The sequence below is a fragment of the Mustela putorius genome, unplaced genomic scaffold (genome assembly GCF_011764305.1).
Source record: "Mustela putorius furo isolate JIRA1106 unplaced genomic scaffold, ASM1176430v1.1 tig00000508_pilon_pilon_pilon, whole genome shotgun sequence".
Lineage (NCBI taxonomy): Eukaryota > Metazoa > Chordata > Mammalia > Carnivora > Mustelidae > Mustela > Mustela putorius.
Window position 1 is genome coordinate 3,846,770 of NW_025421402.1, and position 15,881 is coordinate 3,862,650.

Sequence of the window (15,881 nt, forward strand, 5' to 3'; positions counted from 1 at the left end):
TAAATACATAAAATCTTTGAAAAAAATCAATGCTTAAAAATACTCTAGTGGGTTTTGTGGAGTAGGAGGTATGGATGGACCAAGATGGGCCATAAGTTGGTGATTGTGGAAGCGTGCTGTTGGATATATTGGGTTATTAATACTATTCTGTAATATGTACTGTGTATTGAAACTATTGTGTAATATGTAAATGCATATGTGTTTTCAATTTGCCATAATTAAAAGGGTTTTTTTGTTGTTGTTAATGAGCTATCAAAATACATGTTGGGTTCTCAAGCCATTCTAGATCCACAGGCCACCAATTAGCAAACTCTACTCTGGAGATTCCAGAATATTCCCTTGGTCATCTGTATGCTTCATTTAGATTCTCTCTGCAGAGCCTGGGACAAGGCAGGGGAGGGAGGAAGGAAGGGAGAAACACTGACTTGACAGGGCTTGGAGATGGTCATCATCAAGGAGCACAGACTCTGGGATGGAACCCCATGGAAATGGAAGCAAGTCACACACACACACACACACACACACACCCACCCCTGCTCTATCTCCACCCTTCTCTCCCCCACTCACCCTCTCTGCGCCTCATGTATCTTGCTTATCTTTAACTCCCTTACCACCTGGCATCCTAAGGAAACCAAGCAAGTCTAGGGGTCTACAGGAGGAGACATATCCCATCTGGATGAAAACTGAAATTCAGAGGTGGCCTGACACGTCCAGGGCTAATGTGGGTCTAGAATTGTGCTGACTTCCAGCAAGACCTTCCCAGCAGAGTGTGGAAGGCATGAGCTTTAGGGGGAAGGAGATAAGGAGAGAAGTGGGTTTTTTTTTTTTTTTTTCTTTCTCCATTACTTAGGCTGATTCCCAGGCACATCCCGAACATCTTCCTGGTTTCTAAAGCTCCCCCCCCCACCACCATTTATGATATCATCGAACCCTCCCAACCCTGGGAGGCAGGTGTCTTCCCCACCATGGAGATGAGGACACAGAGCCTCCACATGATCCGGGGACCTGCCCAACACAGCACAGCTTGTAAGTGGCAGAGCCTGGGGCCATGGACCTTAATATCAGGGTTCCTTCCTCTACCCCAGATTGGAGGCGGGTGGAGGCAGCTCCCTGTCACTGGACTCCATGGCTCTATCTGGGATGACAAAAAAAGTAAACACTGAGTTTTCTAAGTAGTTGCCTGGGGCAGCAGGAAGTCTTGCTGGGCACTACTTATCTGCAAATGTGTTGTGGCTTTTTAATTAAGGGAGATTGTGGGAGAGTGATGGTCTTGCTTGAAATGGTCTTCTGGGATGATGTGGAGAGGGGGTGTTTGGATTTCCTCATGTACTGTGTGAGGACCATACAGCCCTGGATCTCCCCTGAGCGTGAGATTATGGAGAAATTGAAAGATGACACTGATATTGTTCACGTGAGCTAGGGATAGAGACTTCAGGTCTTACATCATATCTTCATTCTGTCTGCCTGTGCTGTGTGACCCCCAGGCCAGACTCGTCCCTCTCTGGTCCTCAGAGCATCCCTCCGGAAGCCAAATCAATGCCATCTGCCTGGCAGTTCACTGTCCAGCAAGACCCCACCCCCTTGGAACCCTCCCAGAGGAGGTAAGAAGGGCTGGGTGGTCACTGTTCAGAGGAAATAACTCACACGCCTCCCTGGTTTGGGAATGTAGCACCAGGGAGGTGATAGGCATCAGAAGCCCGGCAATGGTGAGGAGGAGGAATGGCACAGGCTGGGGCCGGACCGTTACGCAGCTCTGGCCTGTACAGAGCTTGCTTTTCATGCCTTCTTCCTCTGTTAATTTGGCTTGTTTTCCAAACATGGGTCCAACCATCTCCCCCCAGAAGCAACAGCGGCAGAAGGAAATGTTATTAAAAACGAGTCCGTTAGTGGGCATGGTGTGTGGATGGAGTCTCTGGGAGTTTTGGCTGCCAAATAAAGACTTTATTGTTGTCATTCCTCCTTTCCCAAGCTCCCTGCCTCCCTCCCTCCCCCACTCCTCCCTTCCCTCCTCCTTCTCCTCCCTCCCTACAATCTGCCTGTCCCTCCCCCTAACCTAACCTCCCCACCCCACTAGGATCTGGTAGAAGAAAAGTCAGGCAAACACAAGCACGCAGGCACCACTGGGAGATCAGAACTTCTGGCTGGCTCTCTGCTGCCACAGCTCCACCGAAAGGGTTGGGGAGGAAGAGGGGGAGCCCTGCCGGGGGACTAAGCCCACAACTGAGAGGAGAGGCAGGTGCGTGCAGGTAAGCCCAGTGGGGAGATGGGGGGAAGACCCCTTCCTCCAGCAGGTTTCCTCCTATCGATCTCTGTCCCACTGACCTTGCTGATCTGGTCTCTGCTGATCTCTCTACCTCCCTTCCTTCCTTCCTTCCCTCCTCCCACCACCTCGTCTCCTCTTGATGTAGGAAAGACGCCTTTCAGATGAGCTCCAATAAGGCTTCCACATTTCTTCTGAGCCCTCCTCCTCTGCCTTCTCTCCCTCACTCTGCCCATGTATTTGCTCCATGCACAAGTTCAACGTTCTTGGTTCAGAGGTTTGCCGCAGCACAGGGAGTTAAGCGGAGCACAGTATTCCTACACAGCAGGTGTTTCTATGGAAACCTGACTCTAGAACCCATTTCTTTGCACCTTTCGTGTATCGTCACACACTGCCAACCAGGGCGCACACATGTCACATGGAGGCTGCGTTTTCACTGCACACACACACATACGTACACACACACACGCAGTAGAAAGATGTCCTGTCTGTTCACCTCCACACTAGGCATCCCACATGCTGAGCCGGAGCACGGAGACCAGCTGCCTGTACACACACACACACACACAAACACACACACACACACACACACACTCCATCTTGTCTTTCACACTCTCACATGCTTCCCCAGCTGGAAGAGCAAAGAGAAAGTGCGCTTTCCCACTGAGATGGCAGAGCCAAAAGAAAATCCTGTGTCCTAAGCTGAGGCCGAGAGGGAGGAGGTGAACCAGAGCAGGAACTGGAAGGGGGTTTTTCAATCTTTAGAACTTAATTGGGTAGGAGGGAGAAAAAGTACCTTTCCAACCCGCACAGTCTTCCCAGTAGCTCTGCCTTCCCCTCTCTGGTCCAAACCACTTGGCTTTTGGAAAGAAAGGGAAGAAAGCAACCCAGCTTCCAAGACTTGGAGGTCCGAATTCCCAGCTCTGGGGGTAGCTCGTTTGGTTTTTTTTTCTGCAGGCAGCCAGAAAAGGCTTCGCTTTAAAGCTATTTCAAAATCATCAGGCAAGGAGCCTGTGGCAGAGGGCAAGAAGACAGTAATTCCTTAGTCAGGGAGGGGAAAGCTAAAGTGGGTCATTGAATGGGGCTCCTTTCCAGGTAGCCCCTCCCTCCCCGCAACTTATTCAAGTCTGCCATAGCAGCGAGAGTGTGTCCCGGGGCAGGTCGATGGGCAGATCAGGGTTGCCAAATATGTTCTATCTTCAAAATCACTTGGGGCAAGGTGGGGGGCCCGAGAGCTTACTAAAAATATAGATGTCTGGACCCGTCACTCCAGACCTTCCAGATGGAGCCCAGGAATCTCCTGTTTAATGCTTGAAGGGTTCCTGACGGTCAGTCAGGGTTTGAGAACCTGAGTCAGGGGCCCAGGACTCAGGGCAGTGTTAGCTGGGCAGAAGAGCTTTGTGGTGTCCTGGACAAGAGCCGTCTGGTAGAGGACCTCCAGAGTGTTCCACATGGGCCACCGTCTTCTGGGGCATGGGAACAAGCTCCTGGAGGAATAGGGGCGATCTGCTGTGGGCTCTCCGCTCCTTCTCTGAAAGCACCGGCAACCACATCCTACAGAACATCCCAGAAAGTTCCCCCAAGATAGCTCCAAAGAGCTTGTTTCCTCTCACTTGCTAATGCACCTGCCCTGGGCACTGGACTGGGCCTTTTCCCCATCCCTCCTAGATCTCCTCTCCCCCTGCCCCACAGCTGTCTCTCCTGATGTGCTCAGAGCCAGGACAGGCTCTGCACTCCTCCTCCCCCTCCCCGGTGGGCATCCCCATTTCCTGGGCAGGTGAGGGAAGACTATCAAGGCTGGAAGGGGCAAAAAAGCCAGGTGCAGAAGGTTGTGAGGGGAAGTCAGAGATCACAGGGGGCCCCAGAGCCAGCTAAGGAGGTGGGACTGAGCCTTCCCTGGCCAGCATCCCCACACTGCCACAGAAAGGCTTCAGGTGGGGTTAGTGAATTGAAAAGACAAAGTAAGCCTCCCTCCACCCCAGGCGACTGGGGGCCTCTGTGGCCTCTCCAGATAGTTGGTTCTAAGACCCATGTGTGGCATCACAGGCCCCAAAGGGAGGACACTGCTCTGTGTGGAAGAGCTGGGGGAGATCCAGGAGCCAGCACCCACCCGTCTCTGCCTTTGGGTGGAGGGCAGGGCTGCCCTCTCGCTAAGCCAGAGGGAAAGAGACACAGTTACTTTGAAAATACGCCCACAGCAGCTTAATGTTCACTGAGCACTCACTTTAAACACATTTGCTCATTTAATCCTCAGAACAATCTGACAGGAAGCTGTTAATACGCCCACTTTACAGACGGGACAATGGAGCTCAGCAGAGGGAGGTTTGCGCCAGCGGATCCAGCAACAGGAGACTTGCGGGGTTGGGACCCAGCTCTATGAGTGCTCAAGGCATCAGACAGATTCTTCAAGGCTTTCTTCAGGGATGGGGGATGCTGGGGATAGAGGCAGGACGAAGGGTACAGTGAGGCACCAGGCTGTCAGAGGACAGCCCTCTCTCCCCCTGCTCCGTTCCTCGTCCCTCAGAAGGGAAGATGTGCTCTTCTGGACTAGTGGCCTCAGGCCAAAAAAACTTCATTCTGTTTACACTTTGCCTTGTGGTAGACGCTGAGGAGACAGATGGTCTCTGCATAATAGTGTTATATTTATTTTTAGTATTTCTTGATCTGTGGTTCATTTTAAAGTCGCTTATCACACTTGATTCTGACAACAACTGGGTGAGGAATATAGGGACAGGAAAATGTGTTATCCCCATTTTACAGGTAAGGAAACTGAGGCTGAAGACAGGGTCACGTAATTAGGTAGCGGAAGACAGGCCAAGAACCCTTCCCCCAGGTCTGGTATCCCCACTGTCCCAGTCAGCTCACCCTTACACTGACTCACCCCCCAGGAAAGGGAGGACTGCATCAGTAGTGTTGAAGTCATCATCGCCTCCATATCAGACCGCTCGTTCCCTGAGGACCACATGAGCCCTACTTGGAGGGGCTCAGGCAGCCTGGAGGGGAAGGCGGCTTGTCTCAACTCCTCTGCTAGCAAATGACCACCTGATTCTCCTGGCTTCCAGCCTCCTTCTGGGCTTCTGGAAGAGATAAAGGGAGCCGGACAGCTTTCAGAAGTCTGGGTGTAGAACAGAAGGGACAAAGAAAGAGGGTCACCCCAGTGTCCATGCCTGTGGCTCTGGGGCCAGGGACAGCCCCCTTCTCCACAGAGGGGTGACTGGCTGAGACATGGAGGCTTAGGGATGACCAACTAAGCAGGAAATCTGGCAAGAATAAGACTGCCAGTGAGTATAGCTGACCCTTGGAAAAGCACAGGGGTTGGGGTGCCAAACCGCACAACACAGTCGAAAATCTGCATGTAACTGTTGATTCCCCCCCAAACTGATAGCCTACCAGTGACGAGAAGGTTAACAGTGGATTAACACATATTTCGTATGCTAACACTGCATTCTTAAAATGAGGTAAGCTAGAGAAAAGAAATGTGATGTGAAAAGTCATAAGGAAGAGAAAACACGTTTATAGGACTGTACATGCAAGTACTAAAAAATCTGCGTGTGAGTGGACCCACGATGTTCAGACCCGTGTCGTTGAAGGGTCAACTGGAGTGTGGAGTAATCCTCCTTCAACCCACTGGGGAGACACACGCAACCTTCCTCCCAGCCCAGCCCCAATCCCAGACTCTCCAAGTAAAACCAATCACCCTTAAATTTGCCCGTACTGATGTGACAAACCCACGTGAATTTCAGCCCAGCCCTGCCCGGAGCCTCAGTGTTGCGCTAGTCCTGGGCGTCCGAGCCTCAAATGAATGAACTCATGAGCCAGGCAGGGATGAGGGCCAGTTCACTTTAAAAGTCAGTCTCGCTCAAGAACCGGCTCTTTTATAAATAAATAGGTGAAGAGAGGAACCCCCTGCCCCTGGTGGAGATTTTCTGCTTTACAGCATATGCGAGTGATCTCATTTTGTCCTCGCACAAATGATGAGACAGGGGAGGAGGGTCAGAGCCAGGATGCAAGCCCAGATCTCCAGTACTTGGAACTGAAATTCCAGCTGAGAACTCTCGCAGGGAATGTTCCCAAGCGAGAGAGTGGGTGTTAGCTTGGGCTTTGCCCCCGTGAAGCAGCAGCTCTCTTGAGCCAGTGCTGGGGCACGGAACTGCGGGCGCTGGGGCATGGGAGCCCGACCACGGAGCGGGGAGCACCACCTGGCGAGAAAGTTGGGGCTGGGGAGGTGTGCCTACAAGAGAGCACGGAATTTAGAAATCGTGCCCACTCCTCTCCCACCCCAAGGGTGTTTATGATTGGACGGAAGGCTCTGGAAGGCAGAAGAAGAAGTATGACTTCGGGCTTCGGAGTCCAGGGGCCTCCACCCTGTCACACAGATTCTGCTTTCGGGGACTTGGAACCTCGCTGAGGACCGCGGGGAGCAAGGGCTGCGGTCAGGACCTCCGCCTCTGGACACTCGGGCTACAGCAGGAAGAGGCGTTGCCCATTGTAAAAAGCCTTAGAAATGAACTCTGTTTTCTCAAGAAAGAAGCATGGAGACACACACACACACACACACACAGACACACAGACACACACACACACACACACACACACAGTAGAGAGTGGTTGAGCCCTGGGGCTTAGAAGGGGAGCTGAGCAGAGGCAGTGTTTCTCCATGGGACTGGCACAGAGAACTTTTCCTCCGAACCCTCCTCCTGGCTCTGAGAGGAGCTTGGCCAGCCTCAGAGGTTTGGAATGTAGAAAGGTCACACAGCGGGTTGGGGGTTGAGGCCTGGGAGTGAGGGGAAGATAAGAGAAGTTCCAAAAGGGTCTGACGCAGGAGCTCGGGATGGGGAAGACTTATGCTCACTGTGGATGGAAGGAGCACTCTCCCTCCTGACCATGAGCCCCTCGGGGACATCCGTGAGCAGTCCCAGAGCCCCACAGAGGGGCCTTTGCTGGACGCTCTGGACAAGTTTTACTTGCTTAACTCAAGGTCTGATACCTGGTAGATGTTGCTGGTGACAAAGGCAGGGAAAGGAAATGGGGAAGCCCGCAGCCAGGTCTGGGGAGCCTCCCTGAAGCAGCACTTCCCATCCCGAGAAACCTCTGGCTTATCTCCGGCTCCCAGGTAATCAGAAAATAAAAAAAAAAAACCCACTGGAACAAATAGGGCCATAAACATTGGGGCTTTTTAAAAATGTTTGCATTCCGCATACTAATCTTTAACCACCCCTTTAAAGGGCATATGACTGTGCTATCTTCAAGAAAATTATAGGACTTACGACATATTAATTCATAGTTCACCAATCCTAAGTGGTGAGCTTGAGTTTACAATGGTTGTCTGTTCTTTTCAGGCCTGTGGGACTGTTGGATCCTCAGCTGGAGGTAAAGCCAAGGATCTAACCGCATGGTTCTTCTTCGTGACAGGAGGCCAGGGAAATGACCCTCGTGGACCCCCTTGGAGAGGCCCGCTTGGGGAGGGACCCCCTAAATGGGAGATGGAGAAGGAACAGAGGCCACAGGGCAATCTCTTCCCCGTTCCTTCCCTCTCTCCTGTCCCTCCCTCCCATTCTCAGAGTACTGTGTAAGGACTCACACACATACACACAGTGAACATGTGAAAATGAACTTGGTTATGTGTGTGGTGCGGGGAGGTGTGTCTGTCTGTGTGTGTGTGCGCATGACAGAGAGCGAGCAGGGTAGGCACGAAGGGTGTCTGTTAAAAGGGGCAGGGAGACACCCTCTACCCCCTGGGGTTGTGCTCTGCCCTCTCTCACCTTCAGTGCCTCCTGAGCCCCTGGCCCAGGACTATGCCGCTGGTGAGCGGTTTCTAGCATCTTCCTTTGAGCAAAGCCAGCAAGAAGCATCCAAGGGAGGCCTGGAAGCTCATGTGGGCTCAGAGGAAATCCAGTGAGAGGCCTGGCCCAGGGGCAAAATCCCAAGGTCCAGATGCAGCTGGGGACACAAGGTGGAGGCCCACCCTAGGTCAGAGAGCCTATACCCCGGCCCCCCCACCAGGACTCCAGAAGGGGAGGGGCAGACACCACCTCCTGAGACTGGTAGCAAGGTGGGCCAGGGGAAGCAGTGTGGGAACAGAGACGACTGAAGGCCCCAGTGGGGGAGAGCGGACAGGATGGCCAGGGGAGGTAGCTAGGGGACCGGCCAGTCAGTGGGCAGTCCTGGTCCTCTCGCTGTTCTTCAAGCTTGATTCAACACAACCCACGTGATCCCCTCTGAAGGCTCATCAGAGCCCCTGGGGAGCACAGCCCCAAAATAGCCCTTGATGACCTATTCCGCTATGTCACAGGGGCCAGCAGGAAATTCTTCATATCCAGTCTCAACACCAGCAGCTCCAGTGGATGTGGGGGCGGCGAGATCGAGTCAGAAGAAATGAAAGTGATTTCCCCACAGCTTTTGATCCTTGCCCTGTTTATTTTCACAGGAGCCTCCACATCTGGGGAGAAATTCTTGGTGTGCCTCTGGCTGGCAAAGAGTAGCGCTCCCTGAGCCCGGAGTGGGTGGGTGGGGGGAGCAAGCAGGGGCGGACCCAAGACGGGAGCGTGTCTACAGCATTTTCCGTTCTTTCCAGGACCTCCGCAAGCCCTGCTCTGGAAGTCAGGAGACCCCCCTGCCCAGGTTTTTGTCCCGGGTTTGCTGTTCAATAGATTCCTCGCCTGGGCAAGCCACTTCCTCCCTCCAGGACCCCCCATTTCTGTAAATCACAGAATCTGGGCTTGAAGGGTGGATTTCAAATCATTTTTAACAACACGGCACTTCTTTCAAATACATGCTTTGGCCAAACCTCTCTACACAGCAGATTTAAAAATACAGAGTGCTAAGGTTGGCACAGGGGCGAGCTGGGGATGTCCCAGGGCCGCCCACTCGGTCTCCCTCCCTCGGGGGACTCCACAGAACTGGGGGCACAGTCTGAAAACAACTGAATTGTGGGATCTCTAAGGACCCTTCCAGATGGACCGCTTAGGACCCTATGGCTCATGTCTCCTAACATCCCTCTTCTAGGAACAGGATGATTTTCTCACGCTGTAAGTGGGGAGACCAAGCACTTGAGAGGCTAAGGGTCTTCTCCAGCAAGTCCCAGAGCTCCTGAGTCACAGCTGATGTGTGCCTTCTGCCAGGATGGCTCACCCTCACCAGAGCAGGCTAGGTCTTTGGCTGGGGGTCCCGACCCTCAAGTCCATGTTATTTTCTTACTTGCTGGGTACAGGCCGACAAGAGATGCTTTGACAGGTCTCTCCCACGGCCCCCCTGGAGCCCATCCTGGCCAACTCTTGTGCCAAGACAGGGCCTCTAACTCCAGAGGTCCAGCAGGCTAGTAACTTCCTGTGTCTCCTCCCTGCAGGTGTGTCACCTGGACCATGAGGTCATCCCTCTACTGGCTCCTCCCACTTCTCCTCATCTTGGCCTCAGTGGCCCAAGGCCAGCTGACAAGGCGACCAAGACCCAGGCCCAGGCCCAGACCCAAACTCAGGCCCACACCCAGCCTTCCTCCGCCCCATGAGCCATCGGAGCCTACAGACCTGCCCCCTCCTCTCCCACCAGGACCCCCCTCTATCTTCCCTGACTGCCCCCGGGAATGCTACTGCCCCCCGGATTTCCCGTCCGCCCTCTACTGTGACAGCCGCAACCTCCGGAAGGTCCCTGTCATCCCCCCACGCATCCATTACCTCTACCTGCAGAACAACTTCATAACGGAGCTCCCCGTGGAGTCCTTCCAGAATGCCACCGGCCTGAGGTGGATCAACCTGGATAACAACCGGATTCGCAAGATAGACCAGAAGGTTCTGGAGAAACTGCCCAGTCTGATATTCCTCTACATGGAGAAGAACCAGCTCGAAGAGGTGCCCTCGGCCCTGCCCCGGCACCTGGAGCAGTTGAGGCTCAGCCAGAACCAGATCTCCAGAATCCCGCCTGGCGTCTTCAGCAAGCTGGACAGCCTGCTGCTCCTGGATCTCCAGCACAACAAGCTAAGCGATGGTGTCTTCAAGCCCGACACCTTCCAGGGCCTCAAGAACCTCATGCAGCTCAACCTGGCCCACAATATCCTGAGGAAGATGCCCCCCAAGGTGCCCACGGCCATTCACCAGCTCTACCTGGACAGCAACAGGATCGAGACCATCCCGAACGGCTACTTCAAGGGTTTCCCCAACCTTGCCTTCATTCGCCTGAACTACAACAGGCTGTCAGACCGGGGGCTCCCCAAGAACTCCTTCAACATCTCCAACCTGCTTGTGCTCCACCTGTCCCACAATAAGATCAGCAGTGTGCCCGCCATCAACAACAAGCTGGAGCACCTGTACCTCAACAACAACAGCATAGAGAGTGAGTGGGGGCGGGGCGGGGCCACAGCCACAGCCATGGCCACGGCCACGGCCTCAGCCAGGGAAGTGGAGGCTTATTGCCTCAATCCCTTCTAGGAGCTTAGAGTGAGGGGGAGGGGGCGGGTAGAGCAAAAACGCACCCAGTGTGGAACTGGACTTCAAATCTTGACCTTGCTACTTACTGTCTGTGTGACCTTGAGCAGATATTTCCCCTCTCTCGGAAGTTTTCTCACCTGTAAAATGAGAATGGGAAAAATACCTTCGGTCACAAAGTTGATATGAAGATTTAATAGGTTAATATGGACCAAGTACCCAGAATACCATGTTTGGAGGGTAACAGCTCTTCCTCCCCATCCTTTCTCACTAGTCCCAGCTTCTCTGCCCTCCAGATCTACCGGTAAGGTAGACATGGAACATGGTCTGGAACATTCTCGTGAAAGCAAAACAGTGACATGTTCTGAATCTCACTTCTCTGAAATGTCCTGGGCCTGTCCCCTGCACAAGCTGGCAGCTGGGAGAAGAAGCGTGAGGCTAGGTTTTGAAGAATCTTAAAAAGATGTGCACAGCAAGGCAGATATATACTCGGGGTAGGCAGCTGGTAAAGATGTGGCAGCCAGAAGAGCAAGCCAGTGTGCTGGTGCTTTCTGAATTTAGCTGGAAGGCGGGACTACTTAATCACATAAGATAGCACATTTCAGGCAGAATTTGCCCAAGCTAAATCTGTATAGGGTCCTGGGCTAGGAGAAAAAATTGCAGCCCAGAGGCAGAGGCTGGAAGTCCCAGCTTTTCTTCGATCAACAATGTCAGCTCTGAGCAGAGTATCGACAGAACGCTTTAAAAGCAAGAGAGAATATTATCTGGTCCTTGAACTAAACCAGGCTCCATCCACACCAGGAATGTAGCAGCAGTAGGGTTGAAGGGGATAGGGGAAAGGGCAGCACCCCTAAGAGAACATCAGGAATCCTTCATTTCCAAGCCAAAGAATGAGAGGGAGATTGTTGAATTTCTAGAATCTTGAAACAAATTAATAGGTTCATTCACTCATCTGGGGTAATTATGGGAAGTAGGGGAGGGCTTTTTTTTAAAGCTTGCAAAAAACAAATTCAGGAAAAGGGGAAACTGTTTAATTTTATCCTGCAGGTCGTGAACTGATGGAATGCATTACCCCAAAAGCTAGATAGGCCGAAAATCCAGGCAGAATGGCCAGCAGTCTCTCTTGGGGTGTGGAAGGGCAGGCTGCTAGGGGACATCCAGCCCTTGGATGCCAAAGTCAGAAAAATCACACTCCCTCCACCTGTCTCCTCTGTGCCCAACCTATCTCCAGTGTCACCAACGGACAGAGAGGGTGGAGCCCAGCCCTAGGTCAGCGTGATAACCATGTTCTCAGCAATGACTTCATGCTGCCTCTTGCCCTGTCCTTGACAGTCTGCACAATACCTTTGCCAACATCCTCTCATCTGGACGGACGGGCAGGTACCACTCTCACCACTTCACAGATCTGGGAACTGAGTTGGGTGGTAGGTCATAGTCCAAAGTCACAGTGGTCATGCGAAAAAAAATCCACTGATTTTTTGCTACTCCAATGATGAAGAGAAGAAGAAGGAGACCAAGTAGAAGAAGAGCATCACTAACAACAACGCTGACCCTACAGATGATGAAAGAAGCAAGATTTAGGGGGAAGAAGAAACTCATCCAGAAGATGACAAACCTGCCCTCACCTCACCAGAGGTGGAGGAGACAATGGAATCTTGTTTTCCATTTGAAAGCCTACCACACAGCTGACCTGTCCGGCTTATCTCCCTAGGATATCTCTCTGTGCTAGTTACTACTCCCCATTCTGCTGTGACCTTCGCTGCCTCTACAACTTCCTTCAAATCGGGAGGTCACTCTAGTGGAACCCCATCCCCCACATCTCCACCCACTGGGGTCCCAACCATCTCTGAAAGTCCAGCTCCCTGCTGACTTCCTCCATGACTCTACCAAGTGAATTTCCAACAACAATGGTTGATTGGTTCTGACTTAATTGGTTCTAAAGTAAAGTGAGCCTGGGGGTGGGTAGGGTTGGCTCATCCTTGGTCACACATTCTCAAGGCCGGCCAACTTCCAGAGAAGAGCACTCCAGTTCTTATCCTCAGCGGCCCACCCCCTTCTCCCTCCTCATTTTTGTCTCCAGCCTTGTCTGTCCCTATGGCCCCCACCCACATGCCGGCTGACTTCTCCCTTCTTTCTCCACAGAGATCAATGGGACCCAGATTTGCCCCAACAATCTAGTTGCCTTCCATGACTTCTCCTCGGATCTGGAGAACGTGCCACACCTCCGCTACCTGCGGCTGGACGGGAACCATCTGAAGCCACCTATCCCACTGGACCTCATGATGTGCTTCCGTCTGCTGCAGTCCGTGGTCATTTAGGCCTTACTCTGCCCCCTGGATCGCCTCTGACCGCACTTGAAGGCTGGTGGCCCGGGTGCCTGTGCTCACCGTTCGCGTCCTCTACCCACCTTTCTTACTCCCAGCTTTGCCTTTCTTCTCCCACCTCCCCGAGGCAGGGACTAGCCACGTGCTCTGCTGCTCCTGAGGCTTTTAGAGCAAGACTTCTAAGGGCTTGATTGGGTTCACCCAGCTCAAGGACACCCACTGCACATCCTCACTTCTGGCCCCAGCAGCACAGAGCTGTGCCCAAAGACAACCGCTTCTCTCCCTCCTCCTCTACCCTCACACTCCCGGCTAAGTCGGGACCATGGGCTAACATCTGGAACTTGGTCCCGGCCGAAGGAAGCAGAAGGTGGTCAGAACAGCCCAGAGGTGAGGTTTGGAAAGTCCTGCTGGAGACTCCAACATCATGGGCAGCTCTGGCCCCGACAGACCCCTTAGCCATGGATCCCGCCTTCCAGAAATGCTGCTCTGCCGCCCTGTTCGCTGGCACCAGACGTTGTGCTGGCTCTTTACCAGCCCGTGTTCTCCAGCAAGGAAGTGCAAGGGAAGGGCTGAAGGAGGGTGGAGGGTCAGGGTTCCCACAAGGGCCTGCCTCTGGCAGTTTCTTCACAGGACCAGCTCGGGCCCTTCTCAGCACACGCCCTCCTGGCTGGGCCTCTATCTCAAGAGTAAGAGCAGGGAGCCAAGGAGAAGAATAGTTCCAGGAACTTGGAATCAGCTAGTGGGAGAGGGGTGGGAGTCCGAGCCCCGGGGTGGGGGCCCTGTGGGTACAGATGGGTCCCGCAGCCCCCTTGCCCTTGTGATGCCCTGGGCCCCTCGGTGTCCATAGGGTCGGGTGCCACCAGCCCCACCCCACCATCTGTTCTCAATCAGCGCGATGGCCCATTCCGGTCCAAAGCCCGGAAGCAGTTCATGAGAAAGTATTCTGGGAAGGGCGGAACCCCGGGAATCTCCCAGAAGCCTGTTCCACAAGCACAGATGGACTTCCCCACGCTAAGGCAGGCACATCAGTGACACCTGGTGGCTGGTGCAGCTCCCAGCTGGCTCCTGTCTTCCTCACCTCTCTTTGGGCTGGTTTTACAAGGTCAAGGAGCTGGCCTCAGGTTCCAACTTGAAGAGCCATGGGCCGTGCGCACGGTCGCTCCTCTGGGATGTAAAGGATGCAAAGTGACAGAGGCCTTGAGGCCAGGGGCTGATGTCCACCACGAGTGAGCACAAGTGGGAACCTTCAGGAACCCAGGTGAGGATGTGGTTTGTTCCTGTTTGCTGTCTGACCTTGCGGGTCCCTTCTGCCCACAGCCCTCATGTCTGGAAGCTAAGGGGGTAGATAAGATGCCCCGCCCAGGTCTCTCCAACATTCCCGGTCTAGTCCGAGGCTCCACTCTTTAAACCGTGCTCTGATTATCTCTTATCCCTGCCTCTCGCAGTAATTTATTCCCTATATGGACTGTCCCTCCCCCTGGAAAATCCCCTCCCCTCTGCCTGGGCCAGGTGAGCGGCTTGGCTGGCCTCCAAGCAGAGCCTGGGCCCCACAGGGTTCACTCACCTCCCCCCTCTCCTTCGTTCTTCTAGTAGACGCTGCCCTTCTTCAGCTCTCTAGTGTGTATGGCAGCGGGGGGTGGGGGAAGGGGGTGGATGTTCTAGAAACAAGGAGGACACATGCCCAGCCTCATTAGGCTGAGAAAAGTTCCAGAAATTTTTAGCAAATTGGATTAAGCTAGGTCCCTAACTTCAAGAAATTCCCATTATAGTCCATCTTACCTTTCTCTTTAGCTCATTTACAGAATACAGGGCCCACTTCCTCTTAGCCTCCCTCTCGCATTCTCCCATATAACTGCCCCGTCTTTCCTAGCTGCCTCTGGTTTCTCCAAGGCTCCTGCTTAAAGTCAATATATTATCGTGGCTGTAAGCAACCCGGTGCTAAGGCCTGGATAAGCCCCGCTTCTGCACGGTCTTCACCCCTCACAACATCTGCCCCTCGGAGGAGGCCCTCAGGGGAGCTTGGTGCCTGTGGTCCCTCTGGGGACAGGGGACATTTCGGCTCGTGCAAACCTAAACTTTTGTTTCGCAGCAAAACCATCCCCATCATCTCATCAACCCCATGTAGATGAAGTCTCTTTCCTCCATGGCTCCCTGCAGCTGTAAGCTAGAAGGGATTTGAGTGAAATTGCCTTTAAGCGATACCCCCCCTCACCCCAACACACACACACAATGTGCTGACCTCCCGCGGATTTCAGGAAGCCCCTCCTCCATACACAAATTCATTCTTCCAGTGCCACCAACACCTACGTACACAGGTGTGTGAGTAGATGCGTGGGTTACTCTACATATATCTGTTCCTTCTTCAAAACCATGATAACCTTGTGAAACAACTTTTACACTCCAACATGCTTCACAGCAGAGGAAATAAAGGAATATGAAAAATCTCCTCCTTGAACTTGACGGCGTGAACAAGTCAAGACTACCTTGAAGCGCTCTCACCTTCTCCTACCCCCACCCCGCCCACATCCCACCTCTCACCTGGTTCCAAGAGATAGGTGGAGAAAGGATCCCATTCTTAAGAAACCCTCTTAAGAAAACAATTCCAAAGCCTTCTCTTGGCAAATTTCCCCCAAACTCACAACCGACATGAAAAATTGTCCCGAAAGTCAGATCAGAAATCCGATAGCTGCATTTGAAGCCCAGAGGCTCAGATTCCTTCAAACCACAGAAAGCAAATTGTTGAGGGTCTCCCAAATGCTCAGTCTGGGGCCAGGTACTGAAAGACACAGAACAGTCACGGTTCCCCACCAAGGGCCACTGACAGGCTAGTGGTGCAGCTGCAGGTAAGGAAGACAGACCAGGGGCAGAGCTGTACAGGGG

General features: G+C 53.1%; 1 protein-coding gene across 2 annotated transcripts; it reads left to right on the forward strand.

The window, feature by feature from the left end:
- The first annotated feature begins 2,067 nt into the window (after window positions 1-2,067).
- Window positions 2,068-15,445, forward strand: LOC101686945 (proline and arginine rich end leucine rich repeat protein). Of its 2 annotated transcripts, none has more exons than XM_004756353.2 (3): window positions 2,068-2,246; window positions 9,606-10,585; window positions 12,820-15,445. In XM_004756353.2, exons 2-3 carry the CDS (start codon window positions 9,622-9,624, stop codon window positions 12,993-12,995), a joined length of 1,140 nt encoding a protein of 379 aa, XP_004756410.1. In that variant the 5' UTR covers window positions 2,068-2,246; window positions 9,606-9,621; the 3' UTR covers window positions 12,996-15,445. The 2 variants fall into 2 exon arrangements, with proteins under 2 accessions (XP_004756410.1, XP_004756411.1); XM_004756354.2 differs by having other exon boundaries at window positions 2,068-2,236.
- The last annotated feature ends 436 nt before the right edge of the window (window positions 15,446-15,881 follow it).